General features: G+C 44.5%; 1 protein-coding gene across 1 annotated transcript in view; it reads right to left on the bottom strand.

The window, feature by feature from the left end:
* Window positions 1–20,446, bottom strand: part of LOC126095178 (irregular chiasm C-roughest protein-like) — a 520,543-nt gene that overhangs the window by 321,039 nt on the left and 179,058 nt on the right. The window contains exon 2 of the mRNA XM_049909912.1: window positions 13,393–13,483. Coding sequence (XP_049765869.1) covers window positions 13,393–13,450 — 58 coding nt within the window. The 5' untranslated portion in view covers window positions 13,451–13,483. The remainder of the gene's footprint in view (window positions 1–13,392; window positions 13,484–20,446) is intronic.

The raw sequence follows: 20,446 nt of genomic DNA on the forward strand, positions 1-20,446 counted from the left end.
AATTGAAATAAGAACACCGTGAATTCATTGTCCCAGGAAGGGGAAACTTTATTGACACACTCCTGTGGTCAGATACATCACATAATCACACTGACAGAACCACAGGCACATAGACACAGGCAACAGAGCATGCACAATGTCGGCACTAGTACAGTGTATATCCACCTTTCGCAGCAATGCAGGCTGCTATTCTCCCATGGAGACGATCGTAGAGATGCTGGATGTAGTCCTGTGGAACGGCTTGCCATGCCATTTCCACCTGGCGCCTCAGTTGGACCAGCCTTCGTGCTGGACGTGCAGACCGCGTGAGACGGCGCTTCATCCAGTCCCAAACATGCTCAATGGGGGACAGATCCGGAGATCTTGCTGGCCAGGGTAGTTGACTTACACCTTCTAGAGCACGTTGGGTGGCACGGGATACATGCGGACGTGCATTGTCCTGTTGGAACAGCAAGTTCCCTTGCCGGTATAGGAATGGTAGAACGATGGGTTCGATGACGGTTTGGATGTACCGTGCATTATTCAGTGTCCCCTCGACGATCACCAGTGGTGTACGGCCAGTGTAGGAGATCGCTCCCCACACCATGATGCCGGGTGTTTGCCCTGTGTGCCTCGGTCGTATGCAGTCCTGATTGTGGCGCTCACCTGCACGGCGCCAAACACGCATACGACCATCATTGGCACCAAGGCAGAAGCGACTCTCATCGCTGAAGACGACACGTCTCCATTCGTCCCTCCATTCACGCCTGTCGCGACACCACTAGAGGCGGGCTGCACGATGTTGGGGCGTGAGCGGAAGACGGCCTAACGGTGTGCGGGACCGTAGCCCAGCTTCATGGAGACGGTTGCGAATGGTCCTCACCGATACCCCAGGAGCAACAGTGTCCCTAATTTGCTGGGAAGTGGCGGTGCGGTCCCCTACGGCACTGCGTAGGATCCTACGGTCTTGGCGTGCATCCGTGCGTCGCTGCGGTCCGGTCCCAGGTCGACGGGCACGTGCACCTTCCGCCGACCACTGGCGACAACATCGATGTACTGTGGAGACCTCACGCCCCACGTGTTGAGCAATTCGGCGGTACGTCCACCCGGCCTCCCGCATGCCCACTATACGCCCTCGCTCAAAGTCCGTCAACTGCACATACGGTTCACGTCCACGCTGTCGCGGCATGCTACCAGTGTTAAAGACTGCGATGGAGCTCCGTATGCCACGGCAAACTGGCTGACACTGACGGCGGCGGTGCACAAATGCTGCGCAGCTAGCGCCATTCGACGGCCAACACCGCGGTTCCTGGTGTGTCCGCTGTGCCGTGCGTGTGATCATTGCTTGTACAGCCCTCTCGCAGTGTCCGGAGCAAGTATGGTGGGTGTGACACGCCGGTGTCAATGTGTTCTTTTTTCCATTTCCAGGAGTGTATTGCTCCGGTACGGAGAAGATATGGTGAAGAAGTGTACACCATTTTGTTTATCTGATTACGTATTAACATACATCCTCTACCTGTTCCTGTTTACGTTCCTCTTAAATGTTAGAATGACTTCACACATTTGTAATTCTGTGAATAGGACAGCTGTAATGCAGGGATGCATGTTTTGTTTGGTTTGCAGTTAGCCTAACTCTGCGCCAGCACTTGAAAAGTATGCAGGGATTGGTTGCAAGTCTTCCTTCCCCTTCAGGGATGAGCAGAGTGACCATTCAGGTTGCTCTGCTATTTTCGTCAGTCAGTCTCCTGGAGGCTGAGATTATGGACGGAACCTGTCTGGTCACCGTCAAGCTGTTTGTTAATTTAACAAACGGATGAGGTATATCGTAGACTAGGTCACTAATCCGTTCTTTTCCAGCATCATAGCAGTTAGGCTTACATTACACCCACCTTTTATTTTCCTTCATAGTTTTCTGAGTACATTGGATAGTTAGAGTTCACTATTCCAACGTGAGCACAGAAAACTTTGCAATCCAGTCTTAAGTGGTAACTCCTGTGGTGCTTTCAGCGTCCACTATGGTTTCTCAGTCGATTCCTCTGAGACCGTTTAATTATTTTATTTTTATAGTCTTCCAGAATCTGTAAGATTTTTATTGGTAGTAAGGGTTTCTCCCTTTGTGCAATCTTCAATCAAGTGGTTGTAACTATGTGACAAAGAGTAATCATTTCCTCACTGTATTTTCAATTTCGGTATTGGACGTGCGAATATTGTGAAATATTTAACGAAATTCGTATATGAAGCTAGTGAATTTGATTTATTTTTCCTACATTGGTCTTCGTCTCTACGCTACCACGTGTGCAATACTGCTCGTAGAAGCAGTCAGTAGCACCTTAAATTAAATTCAGTTACATTTTGCGCGTCAAATTATAAAATAAAATCCAAGGACGATGAAAGATAGTAAGTAGTTTGGAAAAATCCTACGTGGACTTGGCTGCACAATCGATGAGATAACGATCGTTCTTGTGGAAACACAGAGTACGAATTACGTGCGTTTAGAGTGAAGATTTGGTACTATCCAAGAACGGTCAAAGATGGTGAGTAAATTTATTAGCAATTACAAGACTTTAATGAAAACTTGTGGTCGGTTCCTCACTGGATAGGATCGTTCTTGCAGAAATTCATTGTTGTTTTTGCGAGTGTTCGTGTGACGGACGTAGAAGGATGTATACCATTATTGTGTTTGCTTGCGTATAGCACAACCACCCGCCCCCGCCCCCCCCCACCCCCTCATCCCACCCAACCACCACTATAAGTTCGCCTCCTACTTTACAAGTTTGCTCTCGCCAAAATCAGAGGGGGATCCCGAAATTCGTTTTTAATAGATTATGTTAAAATAGTGGTTGATACTCAGTCCATCTTTGACAAGGGTATGAGAGTGTCGTATGAGAACTGCAGTCCCAAGAGCAACGTAACATTCCGTCCGATTCCCTGCATACCAATGAATTCAGAGAAAATTTAGATTGGACGAAGTGTGCATCATGTCCTTGTACCTTAATGAATGTGAATTTGTGTATAACTATGCGTAGGGGCGTGAGGCCCTATAAAAGTGATATTTAAATGACAATTTCACGTGTATAAAACAGCAATTCAATCCACTACCCCGTACCCAGTAAATGCAATTCTGAAATGATTACACTTGAGTTGTCCACAAGTAAGAAAGACACACAGGAACAACTGTAATCTCGCACTAGCTTGCAACTGATGTCTCGATATTTATGCACTGCTTCCTTTTTAATTATAGATAATCATCCTATATGTGTGACTATCTGTAGCATAATCATCCATGCATCCATAGCCTTCTCCTTCTGCTCAAGACATGTAAAAATTTATGTATTCTCTGATTATCATAAAGGTTTGCTTTGTCCCGTAACAGTGTTCAACAACGCAAGAACAATTTAGTTGAAGCACAAGTTTAAAGCAACTGAGACCTTATGCAATAACAGCGAAAATTAAAAATTAAAAAATATAATAACCGTCTTTCAGCCAAAACAGGGGAATACAAAGTTAAAAGAACTTCCAGAATAAATAAAAATGTGCACTTTAGTAGAACTAGACACCGAACGTGTAGAATGTTTTTCGCTTCGAAATCAATTTCTAAGCTCTGTGTTACTACTTGCAGTATTACACCCTTCGTAAAATATAATCCTTGTAGATATGTTGCGAAGATCCAGAAGAGTATGAAACAATACGTAGGAACTGGTGGCAGCCGGCAGATGTTTCGAGTCCAGAAATACGTGCTCGGCGAATCAACTGTCACTTTTCCGAAAACGAAAAATTCCGAATTTGGTTCTCCGTTCGCTTCTTCAATATTCTGAAGGAAAATTTGTACAACTAGTAATTTATTTGAAACTTTCTGACAGATTAGAACTGGTTGCCAGACCGCAACTCGAATTCGGCAACTTTGCCTTTCGTGGTCAAGTGCTCTACCAGCTGAGCTACCCGAGCATGACTGTGAAGCTGTCCTCCCAGCTTCACTTATGTCAGCACCTCATCTCCTATGACACCAGTTGCGAATCGTGCTCGGTATCTCAGTTTGTAGACATCTTGCCAGTGAAAGGCTAAGGTATCGGGTTCGAGTCGCAAAGAGTTTTCATCTGCCAGAGAGTTTCATATCAGCGTAGACTACAATGCAGAGTGAAAATTCTTTCTGCAGACGTAATTACTAAATTGTAGGTCGCAACTGCTACCTATGGGTCACTAATCTGACACATAACTACCTGCGCCACTGCAAGACTTCTGGCATTACATTAAACTATAATTCAGAAACGGTAGTAGCATTGTATCCATTATCTTCTACATAAAACGCTATTCTCACAAGTGTAGTGGCAACAGTTTATAGTAACAGATTCTAGAGAATAAATGCAATTAATGCTCCGCCCAAAGAATACGTTGCAAAAGAGAAGCTTGTCCTCAGTTTGGAAAGTGATATAAGCTACGAGAATGTTTAAAACCAAATGTGTTCCATAGTCCTGAACGGTATAGTATTAGTGAAAACTAGCAGAATATCCTGAGAAAACATGTCAAAGAATATACAGGGTGTTTCAAAAATGACCGGTATATTTGAAACGGCAATAAAAACTAAACGAGCAGCGATAGAAATACACTGTTTGTTGCAATATGCTTGGGACAACAGTACATTTTCAGGCGGACAAACTTTCGAAATTACAGTAGTTACAATTTTCAACAACAGATGGCGCTGCAAGTGATGTGAAAGATATAGAAGACAACGCAGTCTGTGGGTGCACCATTCTGTACGTCGTCTTTCTGCTGTAAGCGTGTGCTGTTCACAACGTGCACGTGTGCTGTAGACAACATGGTTTATTCCTTAGAACAGAGGATTTTTCTGGTGTTGGAATTCCACCGCCTAGAACACAGTGTTGTCGCAACAAGACGAAGTTTTCAACGGAGGTTTAATGTAACCAAAGGACCGAAAAGCGATACAATAAAGGATCTGTTTGAAAAATCTCAACGGACTGGGAACGTGACGGATGAACGTGCTGGAAAGGTAGGGCGACCGCGTACGGCAACCACAGAGGGCAACGCGCAGCTAGTGCAGCAGGTGATCCAACAGCGGGCTCGGGTTTCCGTTCGCCGTGTTGCAGCTGCGGTCCAAATGACGCCAACGTCCACGTATCGTCTCATGCGCCAGAGTTTACACCTCTATCCATACAAAATTCAAACGCGGCAACCCCTCAGCGCCGCTACCATTGCTGCACGAGAGACATTCGCTAACGATATAGTGCACAGGATTGATAACGGCGATATGCATGTGGGCAGCATTTGGTTTACTTACGAAGCTTATTTTTACCTGGACGGCTTCGTCAATAAACAGAACTGGCGCATATGGGGAACCGAAAAGCCCCATGTTGCAATCCCATCGTCCCTGCATCCTCAAAATGTACTTGTCTGGGCCGCCATTTCTTCCAAAGGAATCATCGGCCCATTTTTCAGATCCGAAACGATTACTGAATCACGCTATCTGGACATTCTTCGTGAATTTGTGGCGGTACAAACTGCCTTAGACGACACTGCGAACACCTCGTGGTTTATGCAAGATGGTGCCCGGCCACATCGCACGGCCGACGTCTTTAATTTCCTGAATGAATATTTCGATGATCGTGTGATTGCTTTGGGCTATCCGAAACATACAGGAGGCGGCGTGGATTGGCCTCCCTATTCGCCAGACATGAACTCCCGTGACTTCTTTCTGTGGGGACACTTGAAAGACCAGGTGTACCGCCGGAATCCAGAAACAATTGAACAGCTGAAGCAGTACATCTCATCTGCATGTGAAGCCATTCCGGCAGACACGTTGTCAAAGGTTTCGGGTAATTTCATTCAGAGACTACGCCATATTATTGCTACGCATGGTCGATATGTGGAAAATATCGTACAATAGAGTTTCCCAGCCCGCAGCGCCATCTGTCGTTGAAAAGTGTAACTACTGTAATTTCGAAATATTGTCTGTCTGAAAATGAACTGTTGTCCCAAGCATATTGCAACAAACGGTGTATTTCTATCGCTGCTCGTTTAGTTTTTATTGCCGTTTCAAATATACCACTCATTTTTGAAACACCCTGTAAATACGTATTAGTGTACAAGGAATTCTACTTGCATCGAGCACGGGCAGTGTGATGGGGTCTTTTCCTGTTGATGTTTGTCGCTCATTCCTTACTGGATTTTCTTGGTAATCTGTCTGCGATGCAGTTTCCAGACATTTGACTTAAAACTATCACCTGGAACAACTATTCCGTAATACAATGAATCTCTAAAGAAACTGTTATAGGCATGCGTATTCAAATACAGAGACATGTAAACAGGCAGAATGCAACGCTGCGGTCGGCAACGCCTACACAAGACAACAAGCGTCTGGCGCTACTGTTACATCGCTTATTACTGCTACAATAGCATGTAATCGAGATTTAAGTGAGTTTGAACGTGGAGTTATGGTCGGCGCACGCGAGATGGCACACAGTATCACCGAGGCAGCGATGAAGTGGGTATTTTCCCGTACGACCATTTCAGTAGTGTACCGTGAATTTTCTATTTACAATTTGTACAGAAACCAGATGGCAGTTATAAGAGTCGAGGGACATGAAAGGGAAGCAGCGGTTGGGAAAGGGAGTAAGAAAGGGTTGTAGCCTCTCCCCGATGTTATTCAATCTGTATATTGAGCAAGCAGTAAAGGAAACAAAAGAAAAATTCGGGGTAGGTATTAAAGTCCATGGAGAAGAAATAAAACCTTTGAGGTTCGCCGATGACATTGTAATTCTGTCAGAGACAGCAAAGGACTTGGAAGAGCAGTTGAATGGAATGGACAGTGTCTTGAAAGGAGGATATAAGATGAACATCAACTGAAGCAAAACGAGGATAATGGAATGTAGTCGAATTAAGTCGGTGATGCTGAGGGAATTAGATTAGGAAATGAGACACTTAAAGTAGTAAAGGAGTTTTGCTATTTGGGGAGCAAAATAACTGATGATGGTCGAAGTAGAGAGGATATAGAAAGTAGACTGGCAATGGCAAGGAAAGCGTTTCTAAAGAAAGAGCTTTGTTAAGATCGAGTATAGATTCAAGTGTCAGGAAGTCGCTTCTGAAAGTATTTATATGGGCTGTAGTCGCGTTTGGAAGTGAAACATTTGCCAGAAATAGTTCAGACAAGAAGAGAATAGAAGCTTTCGAAATGTGGTGCTACAGAAGAATGCTGAAGGTTAGATGGGTAGATCACATAACTAATGAGGAAGTATTGAATAGGATTGGGGAGAAGAGAAGTTTGTGGCACAACTTGACCAGAAGAAGGGATCGGTTGGTAGGACATGTTCTGAGGCATCAAGGGGTCACCAATTTAGTATTGGAGGGCAGCGTGGAGGGTAAAAATCGTAGGTGGAGACCCAGAGATGAATACACTAAGCAGATTCAGAAGGATGTAGGTTTCAGTAGGTACTGGGAGATGAAGAAGCTTGCACAGGATAGAGTAGCATGGAGAGCTGCATCAAACCAGTCTCAGGACTGAAGACCACAACAACAACAACCGTGAATGTCAGGAATCCGGTAAAATATCAGATCTCAGACATCGCTGCGGCCGGGAAAAGATACTGCAGGAACTGAAGAGAATCGTTCAACGTAAGTGCTACCCAATTTGCAGCAGATTTCAAGGCTTGGGCAAGTGTCGGCGTGCAAGCCATTCAACGAAACATCATCGATATGGGCTTTGAGAGCCGAAAGCCCGCTCGTTTATCCTTAATGACTTCACGACACAAAGCTTTACACTTCGCCTGGGCCCGTCATACCGACCTGGGATTGTTGATGACTGGAAACGTGTTGCCTGGTCGGACAGATCTCATTTCAAATCGTATCGAGCTGGTGGACGTCTACGGGTATGGAGACAACCTCATGAATCCATGGACCTTCCATATTTGCAGGAGGCTGTTGAAGCTGCTGGAGGCTCAGTAATGATGTCGGGCGTGTACTGTTTGAGTGATATGGGACCACTAATACGTCTATATACGACTCTGAAAGGTGACACGTACATAAGGATCCTGTCTGATCACCTGTGCATTGTGCATTCCAACAGACTTGGGAATTCCAGCAGGACAATGCGACACCTCACACGTCGAGAATTGCTACAGAGCGGCTCGGGGAATACTCTTCAGAGTTTAAACACTTCCACCGTCCACTAAACTCCCCTGACATTAATTTTATTGAGCATATATTGGATGAGCTGCAACTTGCTGTTCAGAAGAGATCTCTACCCACTCTTACGGATTTGTGGACATCCCTCCAGCACTACTTCAGACATTAGTCGAGTCCATGCTACGACTTGTTGCGGCCCCTCTGCGTGCTCGAGGGGACCTTACAGTATATTATACAGGTGTACCAGTTTCTTTGCCTCTTCAGTGCATTTCGCTGAATTTCTGCTGGTGTCAGAACAAGGTAATAATGGGAACACCTTTGACATCACTATGCCGCTCTGTCATGGTTTGCTAAACGCGTGCTGCACCGTATTAGGCAACACGATCAGAGAGACAATAGAGTCGTTTGATCAAAGGTGCGCGCCACACAAATAGTGTTTTCGTTTTCTCTGCAGCGTTTACAATAGACGTGCTAGTATTAGGCCGTCCCGCACGAGCCGACTAGCGGCCCCATTTGTCCAGGGAAGTGGAACGCATTCGCCGCGTCTGGGTTGTGCGAAAGAACGCACACGTTAATTCTGCATCGAGGATGACACTAAAGCTATCGAACGCCAGCATTTACGCGCGGCGCAGTGTTTACCATTTGCTTCAATGGATGACGGAACACATGCCTCTCTCGTATCGCATCTCCATGTCTTCGTCATCTAAAATATAGTTCCTCTTTGAGTTACTGTATAGTGTGTAATATTTAACGAATTTGGGACACGAAGTTAGTTAATTTCATTAAAATTTTTTTTGTTGGTCTTTATCTCCAAGCTGTCACGTGTTCCATACAGTTCGGAGAAATAGCCACCAGTATTCTAAAATAAATTCAGTTAGGTTTTGCGTGCGAACTTGAGATATAAAATCCAAGAAAAATGACAGATGGTGAGTAATTTCGAGTCATTGATTTGCAAGATCCAGCGGGGACTTGATTGGACAAAGGATGATCTGACAATCGTCCTTGTGGAAACAAACAGTAGGGACTGCGTGCTTTTCGAGTGAAGATTTGATATTATCCCAGAACCATCAAAGATGGTGACTACATTTATTTACAATGACAAGATGTTAATGAAATGTTGTGGTCGGTTAGTCATTGGATACGATCGTTCGTGTGAAGCTTTTGCCAGTGCTCGTGTGACGGAGTTAATAGGATGTATATCATTCTTGTGTTTTATTTGTGCGTATTGGTGTCTGCTTGCGTACAACCCTACCCGACACTATAATATCGTGTGCTAGTTTGCTGTGTTGTTCCCGCCAAAATCAGAGGGGGACCCGGAAATTCGTTTTGAATAGATGATGTTAGAATAGTAGTTGTTACTCAGTCCATATGTGGCATGGGTATCAGAGTGTTGTACGAAATCGGTAATCCCAAGAGCGACTCAACATTCCGCCCTATTGCTTGTATATCACTGAATTCAGAGACCACTTAGATTAGGGTGAGTGTGGATCATGTCGTTGTAACTTAGTGAATGTTAATTTGTGCAGGATTGACAGTAGTGGCGTATGTCCCAATAAAAATGATATTGAAATGACAATTTTTCGTGTATAGAACAGTGGTTCCACCTCTTGTCCCGTACCGAGTAAACGTAATCCTGAAATGACTACACTCAAATTTTCCACAAATAGGGAAGATATGTATGCATGTACGAGGTGTCCCGACAGTGCGTAAATATTTGAAAATGGTCTTATTAACGAAATAATGTACATAGGCAGGTAAAAGTTGCTTGAAATTACTTGTGTACTATTGAAACCCAAAACTATTGCAAAAACTGCCCAAGAAATCGCACACCTTAGTTACGTCGCATGAGAATCTTGTATAAAATGAGCAGCAGTGAGAGACGGAGTCAGGTAATCCCTAGTCTGGCTATCTCACTCCTACTGGAAGGTACGGCTTTCAAGCAGGCTGGCGTTCCACTTCATATAAATTCACGGGTGAACATCTTCTGCGCATATCGTGATAATCCCATGCTGAGCACACGTCCATCATGCTTGACCTCCCTGCTCCTCAGACATCAATCCGTTTGATTATTGGTTGTGACGTTACCTGGAGTAGCAAGTCTACCACGGTCGTCCGATCTAATCGGGTATGCAACATCCTACGGCTGTTTCTCACCATACCTGCTGATATGCTGTAAGTGCTGTTCATAACATCGTTCCTCGAAACAAGTATTGTTGATGAATGACGGCCGACAAGTTAAGCACTTGTTTCAAACAAAGTTGTCTTTGAAACTTCCTGGCAGATTAATACTGTGTGCCCGACCGAGACTCGAACTCGGTACATTTGTCTTTCGCGGGCAAGTGCTCTACCATCTGAGCTACTGTTTTAATCTGCCAGGAAGTTTCATATCAGCGCACACTCCGCTGCAGAGTGAAAATCACATTCTGGAAACATCCCCCAGGCTGTGGCTAAGCCTTGTCTCCACAGTATCCTTTCTTTCAGGAGTGCTAGTTCTGCCAGGTTCGCAGGAGAGCTTCTGTAAAATTTGGAAGGTAAGGGACGAGATACTGGCAGAAGTAAAGCTGTGAGGACGGGGCGTGAGTCGTGCTTCGGTAGCTCAGATGGTGGAGCACTTGCCCGCGAAAGGCAAAGGTCCCGAGTTCGAGTATCGGTCGGGTGCACAGTTATAATCTGCCAGGAAGTTTCATATCAGCGCACACTCCGCTGCAGAGTGAAATTCACATTCTGGAAACATCCCCCAGGCTGTGGCTAAGCCTTGTCTCCACAGTATCCTTTCTTTCAGGAGTGCTAGTTCTGCCAGGTTCGCAGGAGAGCTTCTGTAAAATTTGGAAGGTAAGGGACGAGATACTGGCAGAAGTAAAGCTGTGAGGACGGGGCGTGAGTCGTGCTTCGGTAGCTCAGATGGTGGAGCACTTGCCCGCGAAAGGCAAAGGTCCCGAGTTCGAGTATCGGTCGGGTGCACAGTTATAATCTGCCAGGAAGTTTCATATCAGCGCACACTCCGCTGCAGAGTGAAATTCACATTCTGGAAACATCCCCCAGGCTGTGGCTAAGCCTTGTCTCCACAGTATCCTTTCTTTCAGGAGTGCTAGTTCTGCCAGGTTCGCAGGAGAGCTTCTGTAAAATTTGGAAGGTAAGGGACGAGATACTGGCAGAAGTAAAGCTGTGAGGACGGGGCGTGAGTCGTGCTTCGGTAGCTCAGATGGTGGAGCACTTGCCCGCGAAAGGCAAAGGTCCCGAGTTCGAGTCTCGGTCGGGCACACAGTTTTAATCTGCCAGGAAGTTTGATTTCAGCGCACACTCCGCTGCAGAGTGAAAATCTCATTCTGGAAAGTTGTCTTTGCCAAAAGACAGTTGTTTCGCTATTTTCTGCTTTCGCAGGGTATGAGGCGCATTCTATTAATCATTTTGTACACTTTTCTAATTTCAGCAAAACCCCATGTTATTTCAAGCACGTGTGTCAAGTTTTACCTCTCTACATACATTATTCCGAGAAGTATTGAATTTACAAATGTTCTCGGACTTTTGAGTCCACCCGTACGTATATAGGTACGGATTTAACTTACTACCTGGAAAGAATCGCTGTGGGGAGTGAGAACTACCTATGTATTAGAGAGGTGGGGGTGAGAAAGCAGTGTAGCCCATAGCGCGCGAACAGCCATACTTCAATTATGCGGTATTTGAGAATGAGAGCACTTAGTGACTTGCAAATACATTGACGCATACTTTCAAATCGTTACGAAACTTCTTCTTATTGAAAACCCACACAAAATGAAGAAAGGTAAAAAGATTATCGCTTACTGCTGTTTCGCTGTTCATGCAGTAAAACTGGAGTATGAAGTATGATGCTTCCATGTGGTTCATCTTTACTGCTAAAATGTATTGATGACATATTTGAAGACGGTGTTCACATGGCACTCATTGTACGTAAAAAAATATATCAGTTTACGACATATATTGGAGGATATATGGCGCCATTAACAATGAGATGGTTGATAAATTTTGCATTCAAGCACGACGTTTTGATACATTACTTCTTTACCACTTACTCTATTCAAAACAAATTTCGCTAACATTAGCCACTGCACCTGAAAAATTGTATCATCTACAGCACATAGTTTAGGAGATATGAAGTCATTAACATTAAACAGTATTAAAATGAAACTGCAGGGCGAAATTTGCTACAGATACAGGTGAAATACGAGTATATGTGCAGTTAAGTGTATAATACGTTAATTATATGTGAAATAAATTTCTGATGTGAGTACCCGGTTAAAGCCAAGAGTAAAAAATTCATTCTGAATCCCTCGAACGATTCCAGATAAATTTGGTACACATACTAGTTGCAATCTGGCAAGAAATACCGATAGAATGATGACGTATAAAGAGAAAGGGGGGGAGGTGGAGGAGGAGGAGCAGAAAGTGGACAGCTAGGAGGAAGAGGAAATGAACACAGATATGTGGGATGAGGAGATGGGCAGAGAGTGGTGGAGATGGAATGGACGCACGGAGGGGAGAGGGTAAGATGCAGAGATGAAGGAAAGAGGAAGAGACGGAGAGAGACGGAGGCAGAGACAGGCAGAGAGAGGAGGAGATGTGCAGACAGAGGAGGAAAAGGAAATGGACAGACGGAAGGATGAGGAGTAGATAGACAGAGCGAAGTGAGCGTAGGTAATAGAGTAAGGATTGAGGAGGAGATGTACAGGGTGAGGGGGCAGCAGATGGGCAGAAAGAGGGATGGAAGAGATGGATAGAGAAGGGGAGAGGGATGAGGTGTACAGAGAGAGACGTAGGCACACACTGAGAATTTCCAGCAAGACAAGAGACATACGGCTGTTACAGCACATAAGGGGCCATAACCAACAAGTAGTTGTTTCCGTACTCGGTGAACTATTTTTATAATTTTGACCCGTATTATCTCCTGAGACAACCCGTGAAACTTTTCTTAGTCACAAACAGACTCGCTCTCTCCATCTCTATCTCTCTCTCCCTCTCTCTCTCTCTGTCTCCCCCTCTCTCTCTCTCTCTCTCTCTGTCTCCTTCTCTCTCTCTCTCTCTGTCTCCCTCTTTCTCTCTCTCTCTCTCTCTCTGTCTCCTTCTCTCTCTCTCTCTCTCTCTCTCTCTCTCTGTCTCCTTCTCTCTCTCTCTCTCTCTCTCTCTCTCTCTCTCTCTCTAACACATAGCACACAGTCACACACACACACACCCACACACACACACACCCACCCACACCGACACACACACACACACACACACACACACGCACAGTGTAGTACTCACTGTCGCGCGTCTCGGAGTGTCCCTGCAGTAGGCAGCACACCATAATCTGCAGCAGCATCTCGCCTGGGCTCACATTCCTTCTCTGGTGTACCTGTAACAGAACAAGAAAAGCGGCTGCGTCACTAAAGACCACGAAAGCTGTTCATTTGACGGAATCTCTTTGGTCTGTTACCAGACGTTTATGTTAACTGAATTTCGGCGTGGAAGCCAGCGCACCCAACAATAGCAACACCCTCGTGCTTTACGCAATATTAAAATGTAAGTATCACATGAGTGCGAATCTGATTTGTATTTAGACTCCAGGGAGTACGGTTGAGTGTTGATAGCACAATTTACTTGACACCAACATTCGAATTCCAACGTTTTACAATCAATAGAGCATGTGCTACACTGAAACGACATAAAATAATGACAAAACAGCACACGGTGAACAGGCAGTAAGGGGAGGTAATTCCTGAAAGGAAAACTAACTAGAAGTTCATAACATGTGTCTCGAAATACACAGTGGGTGAGCTATAAAGCAACTGATATTGTTACATTAATTACAAAATGGTTCAAATGGCTCTGAGCACTATGGGACTTAACATCTGAGGTCATCAGTCCCCTATAATTTGGAACTACTTAAACCAAACTAACCTAAGGACAGCACACACACCCATACCCGAGGCAGGATTCGAACCTGCGACCGTAGCAGTCGTGCAGATCCGGACTGAAGGGCCTAGAACCACTCGGCCACAGTGACCGGCACATTAATTACAGATTGCACTGTATAAACCTGTTATTTCTCTAAATGTAGACGGGAGTGGCGTTCTGGGTTTCAGACTGTGTGATTTCGGCTAAGTCGAAGCACGACGCTCTGATACCCATTTCAGGAGCTAGCCGAAATGGTTTTCGTCACCATTCAAGCACCAGTCGAGAGCGCGAACGGATTTACTGAGCGACTTGTGATAGTCAGCACATTGCAAGTCAAATCTCTGCGTCCGTTTTTCTGCTGCCCGCATCTCGTGGTCGTGCGGTAGCGTTCTCGCTTCCCACGCCCGGGTTCCCGGGTTCGATTCCCGGCGGGGTCGGGGATTTTCTCTGCCTCGTGATGGCTGGGTGTTGTGTGCGGTCCTTAGGTTAGTTAGGTTTAAGTAGTTCTAAGTTCTAGGGGACTTATGACCACAGCAGTTGAGTCCCATAGTGTTCAGAGCCGTTTGAACCATTTTTCTGCTTATCCGCGAGCATGTGGCCGTCCTAAGAGATGAACCACATTAGCGGTCAGGGGATGTTCGTACAACAGTTTTGGAACACCAGGTTCAAAGTAACCGTTTGGACCATAGTGTGCTACAAGAGCTTCAGCCATGAAGCGGCTAGACATTTAGTGCGTGTATGGAAACGAGCGCTCATTGATGCAAGAGTAGAAAGAGGTAGGCTGAATTACCTGCCATCTAAAGGAAACAGCATCGTTTATAATGTTCCTTCATCACAGTCATAATCTCTGATAGAATATGGACGTGCATGACTTCGCGACGTCTCCATGCTGAAACTTCGCAACTACTTTACATACGAAAGAACCACACAGACTACTGTTAAGACGTTAGAGACGAATACGCAGGAAGTTGTTGAAAGGTTGAGCACTGTAAAGGATCTCAGGAGGCAAGAAAAATCGAGATACGTTTATTCACTAAGAAACACTTCTCACACCTGAAGGATAGTAGATGACGTTGTCCAGAATTATCGTAGCAGAAAGCTCGTGACATTCGGTACTTATTCCTGAATTCCATACAATATGTTATTTTTTGTCTGCTAGAAGCAATAGAGTGACTAACTGCGTGAATACTAGTAACTATGGTTAGTTCAAATGGTTCAAATGGCTCTGAGCACTATGGGACTTAACATCTATGGTCATCAGTCCCCTAGAACTTAGAGCTACTTAAAGCTAACTAACCTAAGGACATCACACACATCCATGCCCGAGGCAGGATTCGAACCTGCGACCGTAGCAGTCGCGCGGCTCCGGACTGAGCGCCTAGAACCGCTAGACCACCGCGGCCGGCATGGTTAGTACTATTCGTGGTACTGGATTAGTATTAGAAAGCGTAAAAGACACTGAACTTGCCCAGAGTATATTTCATACGCTTCAACGAAGGCAGCCTAATTTAACCCGCTCGCCTAGATGTGGACAAAGTATGCATGGTTGTCTGTCTGAAGGTGTACGAAATATTTTCCGAGTCGTCTTATTTTGCTTACCTTCTATTTATGTGCATAGCACACAGCGTTAGGATAGTATTACGTCTAAGGTCAAGTAGGCTGTAAATTACGTCAGTAGAAGCAACGAGCCTCACTTCCAGAGAAATGCCAGTGGCTGTAAATATTCCGAGCCTCCCAGCCGCACCCTCCCTCGTACCTCCGAGGAGCCAATTAAAAAACGCCGAGTCGTCAGCGAGAGTGAATGGAAGGCAAACAGAGGGGTTCCTAACGGAGATGCCGACTCAGCCCGCCTACGCAGCTGTTACTGAGGCTCCAAGACCGCCCATGTGGGAGGCATTCTCCCCTTCTACTCGTCGCAGCTGATGTGTCGGAACCTCTTTTCTGTACGGGGGAATCTAATCGTAGATAACTGAGTACATGATTGTGTCTGAGTACAGTTGTTCCGCACTGAAAAGTATCTGAGTAGCCTAACGATGTATGCGTTTTTCAGTAATCATTCAGAAATGAGGTGGTCATGAGGTGTAAATTCAGCAGGTTATCTTTCTCAGCGACGTTGAAAGACGAAATTTCCCAAGTTAGAGAAGTGATAGCTTGTTTCTGATACAATGTTTGACATCTTTCGATCTGTTCACCATCAGAAGATGGGAAACGGGAAACGTGTGTGAATATTTCATCAAAACTGTTGTCATACTTGGTCCAGAAATCAGTCTGCAGTTGCAATTGCTGGTGAAAATGAAACAAAAGAAAGGAATGAGATAGAGTTTATCCAGTCCCAGATATTATTCAATGTAACCTTCAACAAGTTGTGAAAGAATCCAACGAGAAAAGGTTATTAAACTTCAGGAAGAAGAAATATAAACAATGAGCTCTTCCGATATCTTTCTAACTCTGTCAGAGTCAGTTAAACCGAATGGACAGTGACTTGAACAGAGATTATAAGGTGGGCATCGACAGAAGTAAAACGAGGGAAATGAAATTTCGTCCCAGGCGATCGTGACAGAACTCGACTGGGAAATGAGGCGCCATACGTTACTGATGAGTCTTACTATTGGGACAGCAAAATAACTGATCATGGCTAAAATACATACGGTATGAAATGTGCACTGTCAATCTAGAAAAGTATTTCTGAAAAAGGTGTAATTTCCTAACTTCTTCTCCGAAGGTATTTGTCTGCAGTACAGCTTTGTTTGAAAGTAAAACGCGGACGATACGCAGAGTAGAAGCATTCGAAATGTGGTGCTACAGAATAATGCTGAAGATTAGATGACTAGAGCGAACAGTAAAAAAGGAGGTACTGAATCGAATTGAGCAAAAAGAAATTTATGCTACCACTTGAAAGAAGGTATGGGCTGATGAGCCACATTCTAAGACATCAACGAATGATCAGTTTCTTGGTTCTTGGTAATGGAAAGAAATGAGGGGAGGGGGGGGGGGGAGGGCGGAACAGAAATTGAAGAGGGAAAGCAAATTTCTAACACAGTGAGCAGGTCGAAATGGATGTAGGATAATATCGTTATGCAGAAATGAACGGAGTTGCAGAGAACAATCTAACCTGCAGAATTACGTCATATTAATGGTGGAATGAAGACCACAACATTAACAACGAAAACAACAACGGCTCGGTAGGTAATTCGAGCTTAGTTAATATTAAAATTCTATCATTCTTATTTCCTTGACATAAATCTCGTTTCTACATGATCGTATTTTGACGTTAGGAAATGTACATTTCTCAAGTCATATTTCACAGATGACGCTAAGAGTGACAGAGTTGCACGTTTACTTTTATACTTCTCATGGCAACTTAGTGTGTGTCAGAAAGCGTACTAAGGGTACCATTACTAATTCTCTAATTTTCTGTTCCATTAGTAAATGAAGCACGAAAATAGTTTATTGGTGCCGTATGAACCAAAGTATCCACTAGGTTTGTATCATTAACATTTTGAGCGTTGTTTATGGGTAAATGTGATGCCTTACTCTTCTTGTAGCATATAATCTCGAAATTTTTAACCGGAAACCTGTTCGCTGTCGTCAGCATCCTGCTGTAATTTGATGAGCATCCACGCAACACGCTTATGTTTGCAATTCTTGTAACCAGTGACAAAAAATGCTGCTCTTCTTTGCATATTGTCTGATTCCTCTTGATTGTACCTGGTAAGGGTCCCAGTTGGCGAGCAGTACTACAAAATAAATCAAAAGTGACATAGTAACATAGCGCTGTAATAGGTAAATTACATTTCCTCGTAATTCTCCCAACGTAGTGTTGCATCCGCGTTTCTTTCTGCGAAATCCATACTGTTTATTTTTTAATAGAAACAAATGATTTATTCTCTATTTCGTCGAAAGTCGACATGTTGAGAAACGTGACTGTTGTACTTAGGTTTATAATTTATAAAAAACAGCTACCAGCCACAGATATTTTACTGTATCCATATCGACTATACAGCAACTGTAAGTTAACATCGTTATGACTGTAAGCTCTTCGCAAATATAGTTCTCGTTTGTAATATGAAGCTGGGCCACGTTTTGTAAACGTTATTCGTGTGTGCTGCGTGTGTAATTAAGATGATGAGGTTGAAAGTGATGTCCATTGACTGAAATAGCACTCACATAGTGCATATTGAGAAGTGTATTAAGCTTGCGCTCGAAAACATAAACGCACGAATATTTAGTCAGGCAGAACTACATATCTCGTAAGTACAATAACCTGCACGTTTACTAAGTTTAAAACAGAAAACTATCTCATGAGCAATTAGATTTTGTAAAAGAAGTAAATCTTTTGTAAAAATACCATTACCGATATGACAACCAATATATTTCTTTCCTTTCCCAGTGCAGCAAACGAATAACAAAAACAAAACTAGGTCCAACTTAGAATGATTGTAACTGCCATCTGAAGATGGATTTGTAAAGAAAAATCCGAAACCGGTCATGGTCTGAAGATAATAAACCTTTTTAAACCATACATGTGGCTGGTAGCTGTTTTTTATATATTATAAATGATTTATTGTATATAATCATACTATTAGTATTGTTATTTCAGCTTGAAAAAGAAACTGACATGTTCCACATCCACGAGGATCTCCTCAGCGCGGATCTATGGAACGAAAAACTAATCTAATCTAATCTAATCTTGTTTCAGTTTGTGACATGGGATGCACACTCAAATGACACACAATTCATGGTTGTTAATATTCTCCGTGATTACTCTCTAATTGGGTAATCGAACAATAATCGCAGTTTCCACCGATTGCTGCGCGGTCTTTCTACCTGTATTTCTTCTGAGCGCATCTTAGATTTCCTGCGGCAACCGTCGACCCTGAGCAGGACACTCGAGTTCGATACAATTTTCTGGGGTTGCAACATTCCTACCGAAAACAGCATCATCCGCGAAATTCCTCACGGATCTGCCAAAGATATCGACCACATCATTTATACACTATGTTCGGAAATTCCCGTTACAAACTTCTAGGACTTGTATAGGGGAGCGATTACATAATATTTTGATAGGAATACATGGCCGAAAATAAACCGTTTCTGTTCTACAAAGGTTTCAGTTCAGATGTGTAATACATCCGCCTCCGTTTACGTAAAGAGGAGTTGTTTGTCGTGGTATGCAGTAAGGTAGACCAGATGACGTGTACTGCGTCAGGCGGACACCTGATGACCTTTAACGTTTGCCCTATTGCGAGACCTATTCAGTGCCTGTGCGTCTCCAATACAGTAAACATTGTTCGGTATCACAAAGGCATGCTCCTTTTGTATGACGAAGAGGTACCGGCAGATCTGCTAGGCGGCTGTATCACGACCGTTTCCCTCAACGTAGCACTCCATCACAAAAACTTTGTGCACAAGTTACGTCATGGCACCGAGAAACAGGTACCAACACCGTGAGGGGGCAGGACTAAGGTGCTGGATGCCAATGCCGTACGGCCGAATTCGATGATGTACTGCATCGCGCTGGAGAGAACAAGTCAACGAGTAGTCGGACAACTGCGCTTGCAGTGGGTGTTAGCCACACAATCGTCTGAATGGGCATCAGTTATGTCCGTACCACTTACAAAGGGTACACGCTATGGATACAAGCGATTATCCACAACGCGTTGTCTAATGCACCTGGTTCCTACACCGCAGTAGCGAGACACCCTTGTTACCACGACGAGGCCTGAATTCGCGAAGCAGCCGAGTCTGGACAGACGAAATCCCTCGTGCCACACATGTTCAGTGACTTTAGCACCGATTCGGTATTAACTTGTGAGCAGGTATTCTAGACGCTCACGTGATTGGGCCATACCTCATTTAACTCAAGGTACCATGTTCCGCATACTTCATCTCCTTCTAAATTCTAATGGACCCGTTCCTGGAAGCTGTGCCACTGGATGTCCGTCAGGAAATGTGGTTTCAGCATGGTGCGTTTTGGAGACATCTCAACAGACGATATATGTCCGCCGCTCGTGGTCTCGCGGTAGCGTTCTCGCTTCCCGAGCACGGGGTCCCGGGTTCGATTCCCGGCGGGGTCAGGGATTTTCACCTGCCTCGAGATGACTGGGTGTTTGTGTTGTCCTCCTCATTTCATCATCATCCAGGAAAGTGGCGAAATTGGACTGAGCAAAGGTTGGGAAATTGTACGGGCGCTGATAACCACGCAGTTGAGCGCCCCACAAACCAAACATCATCATCATCAACAGACGATATGGTGAAAGATGGATAGGCCGAGGTGGTCGAACTGTGTCTCCGCCGCCATCGCCGACATTATCTCCAATGGGCTACTTTTCGTACGGTCGCAAGGCAAGTTTAATATACGAGACTAATGTAGAGTCAGAGGAAAATCTGATGGTACGAGTTCTGGCCGTTGCACTAGTAA

This window comes from Schistocerca cancellata, chromosome 1 (genome assembly GCF_023864275.1).
Source record: "Schistocerca cancellata isolate TAMUIC-IGC-003103 chromosome 1, iqSchCanc2.1, whole genome shotgun sequence".
Taxonomy (NCBI): Eukaryota; Metazoa; Arthropoda; class Insecta; order Orthoptera; family Acrididae; genus Schistocerca; species Schistocerca cancellata.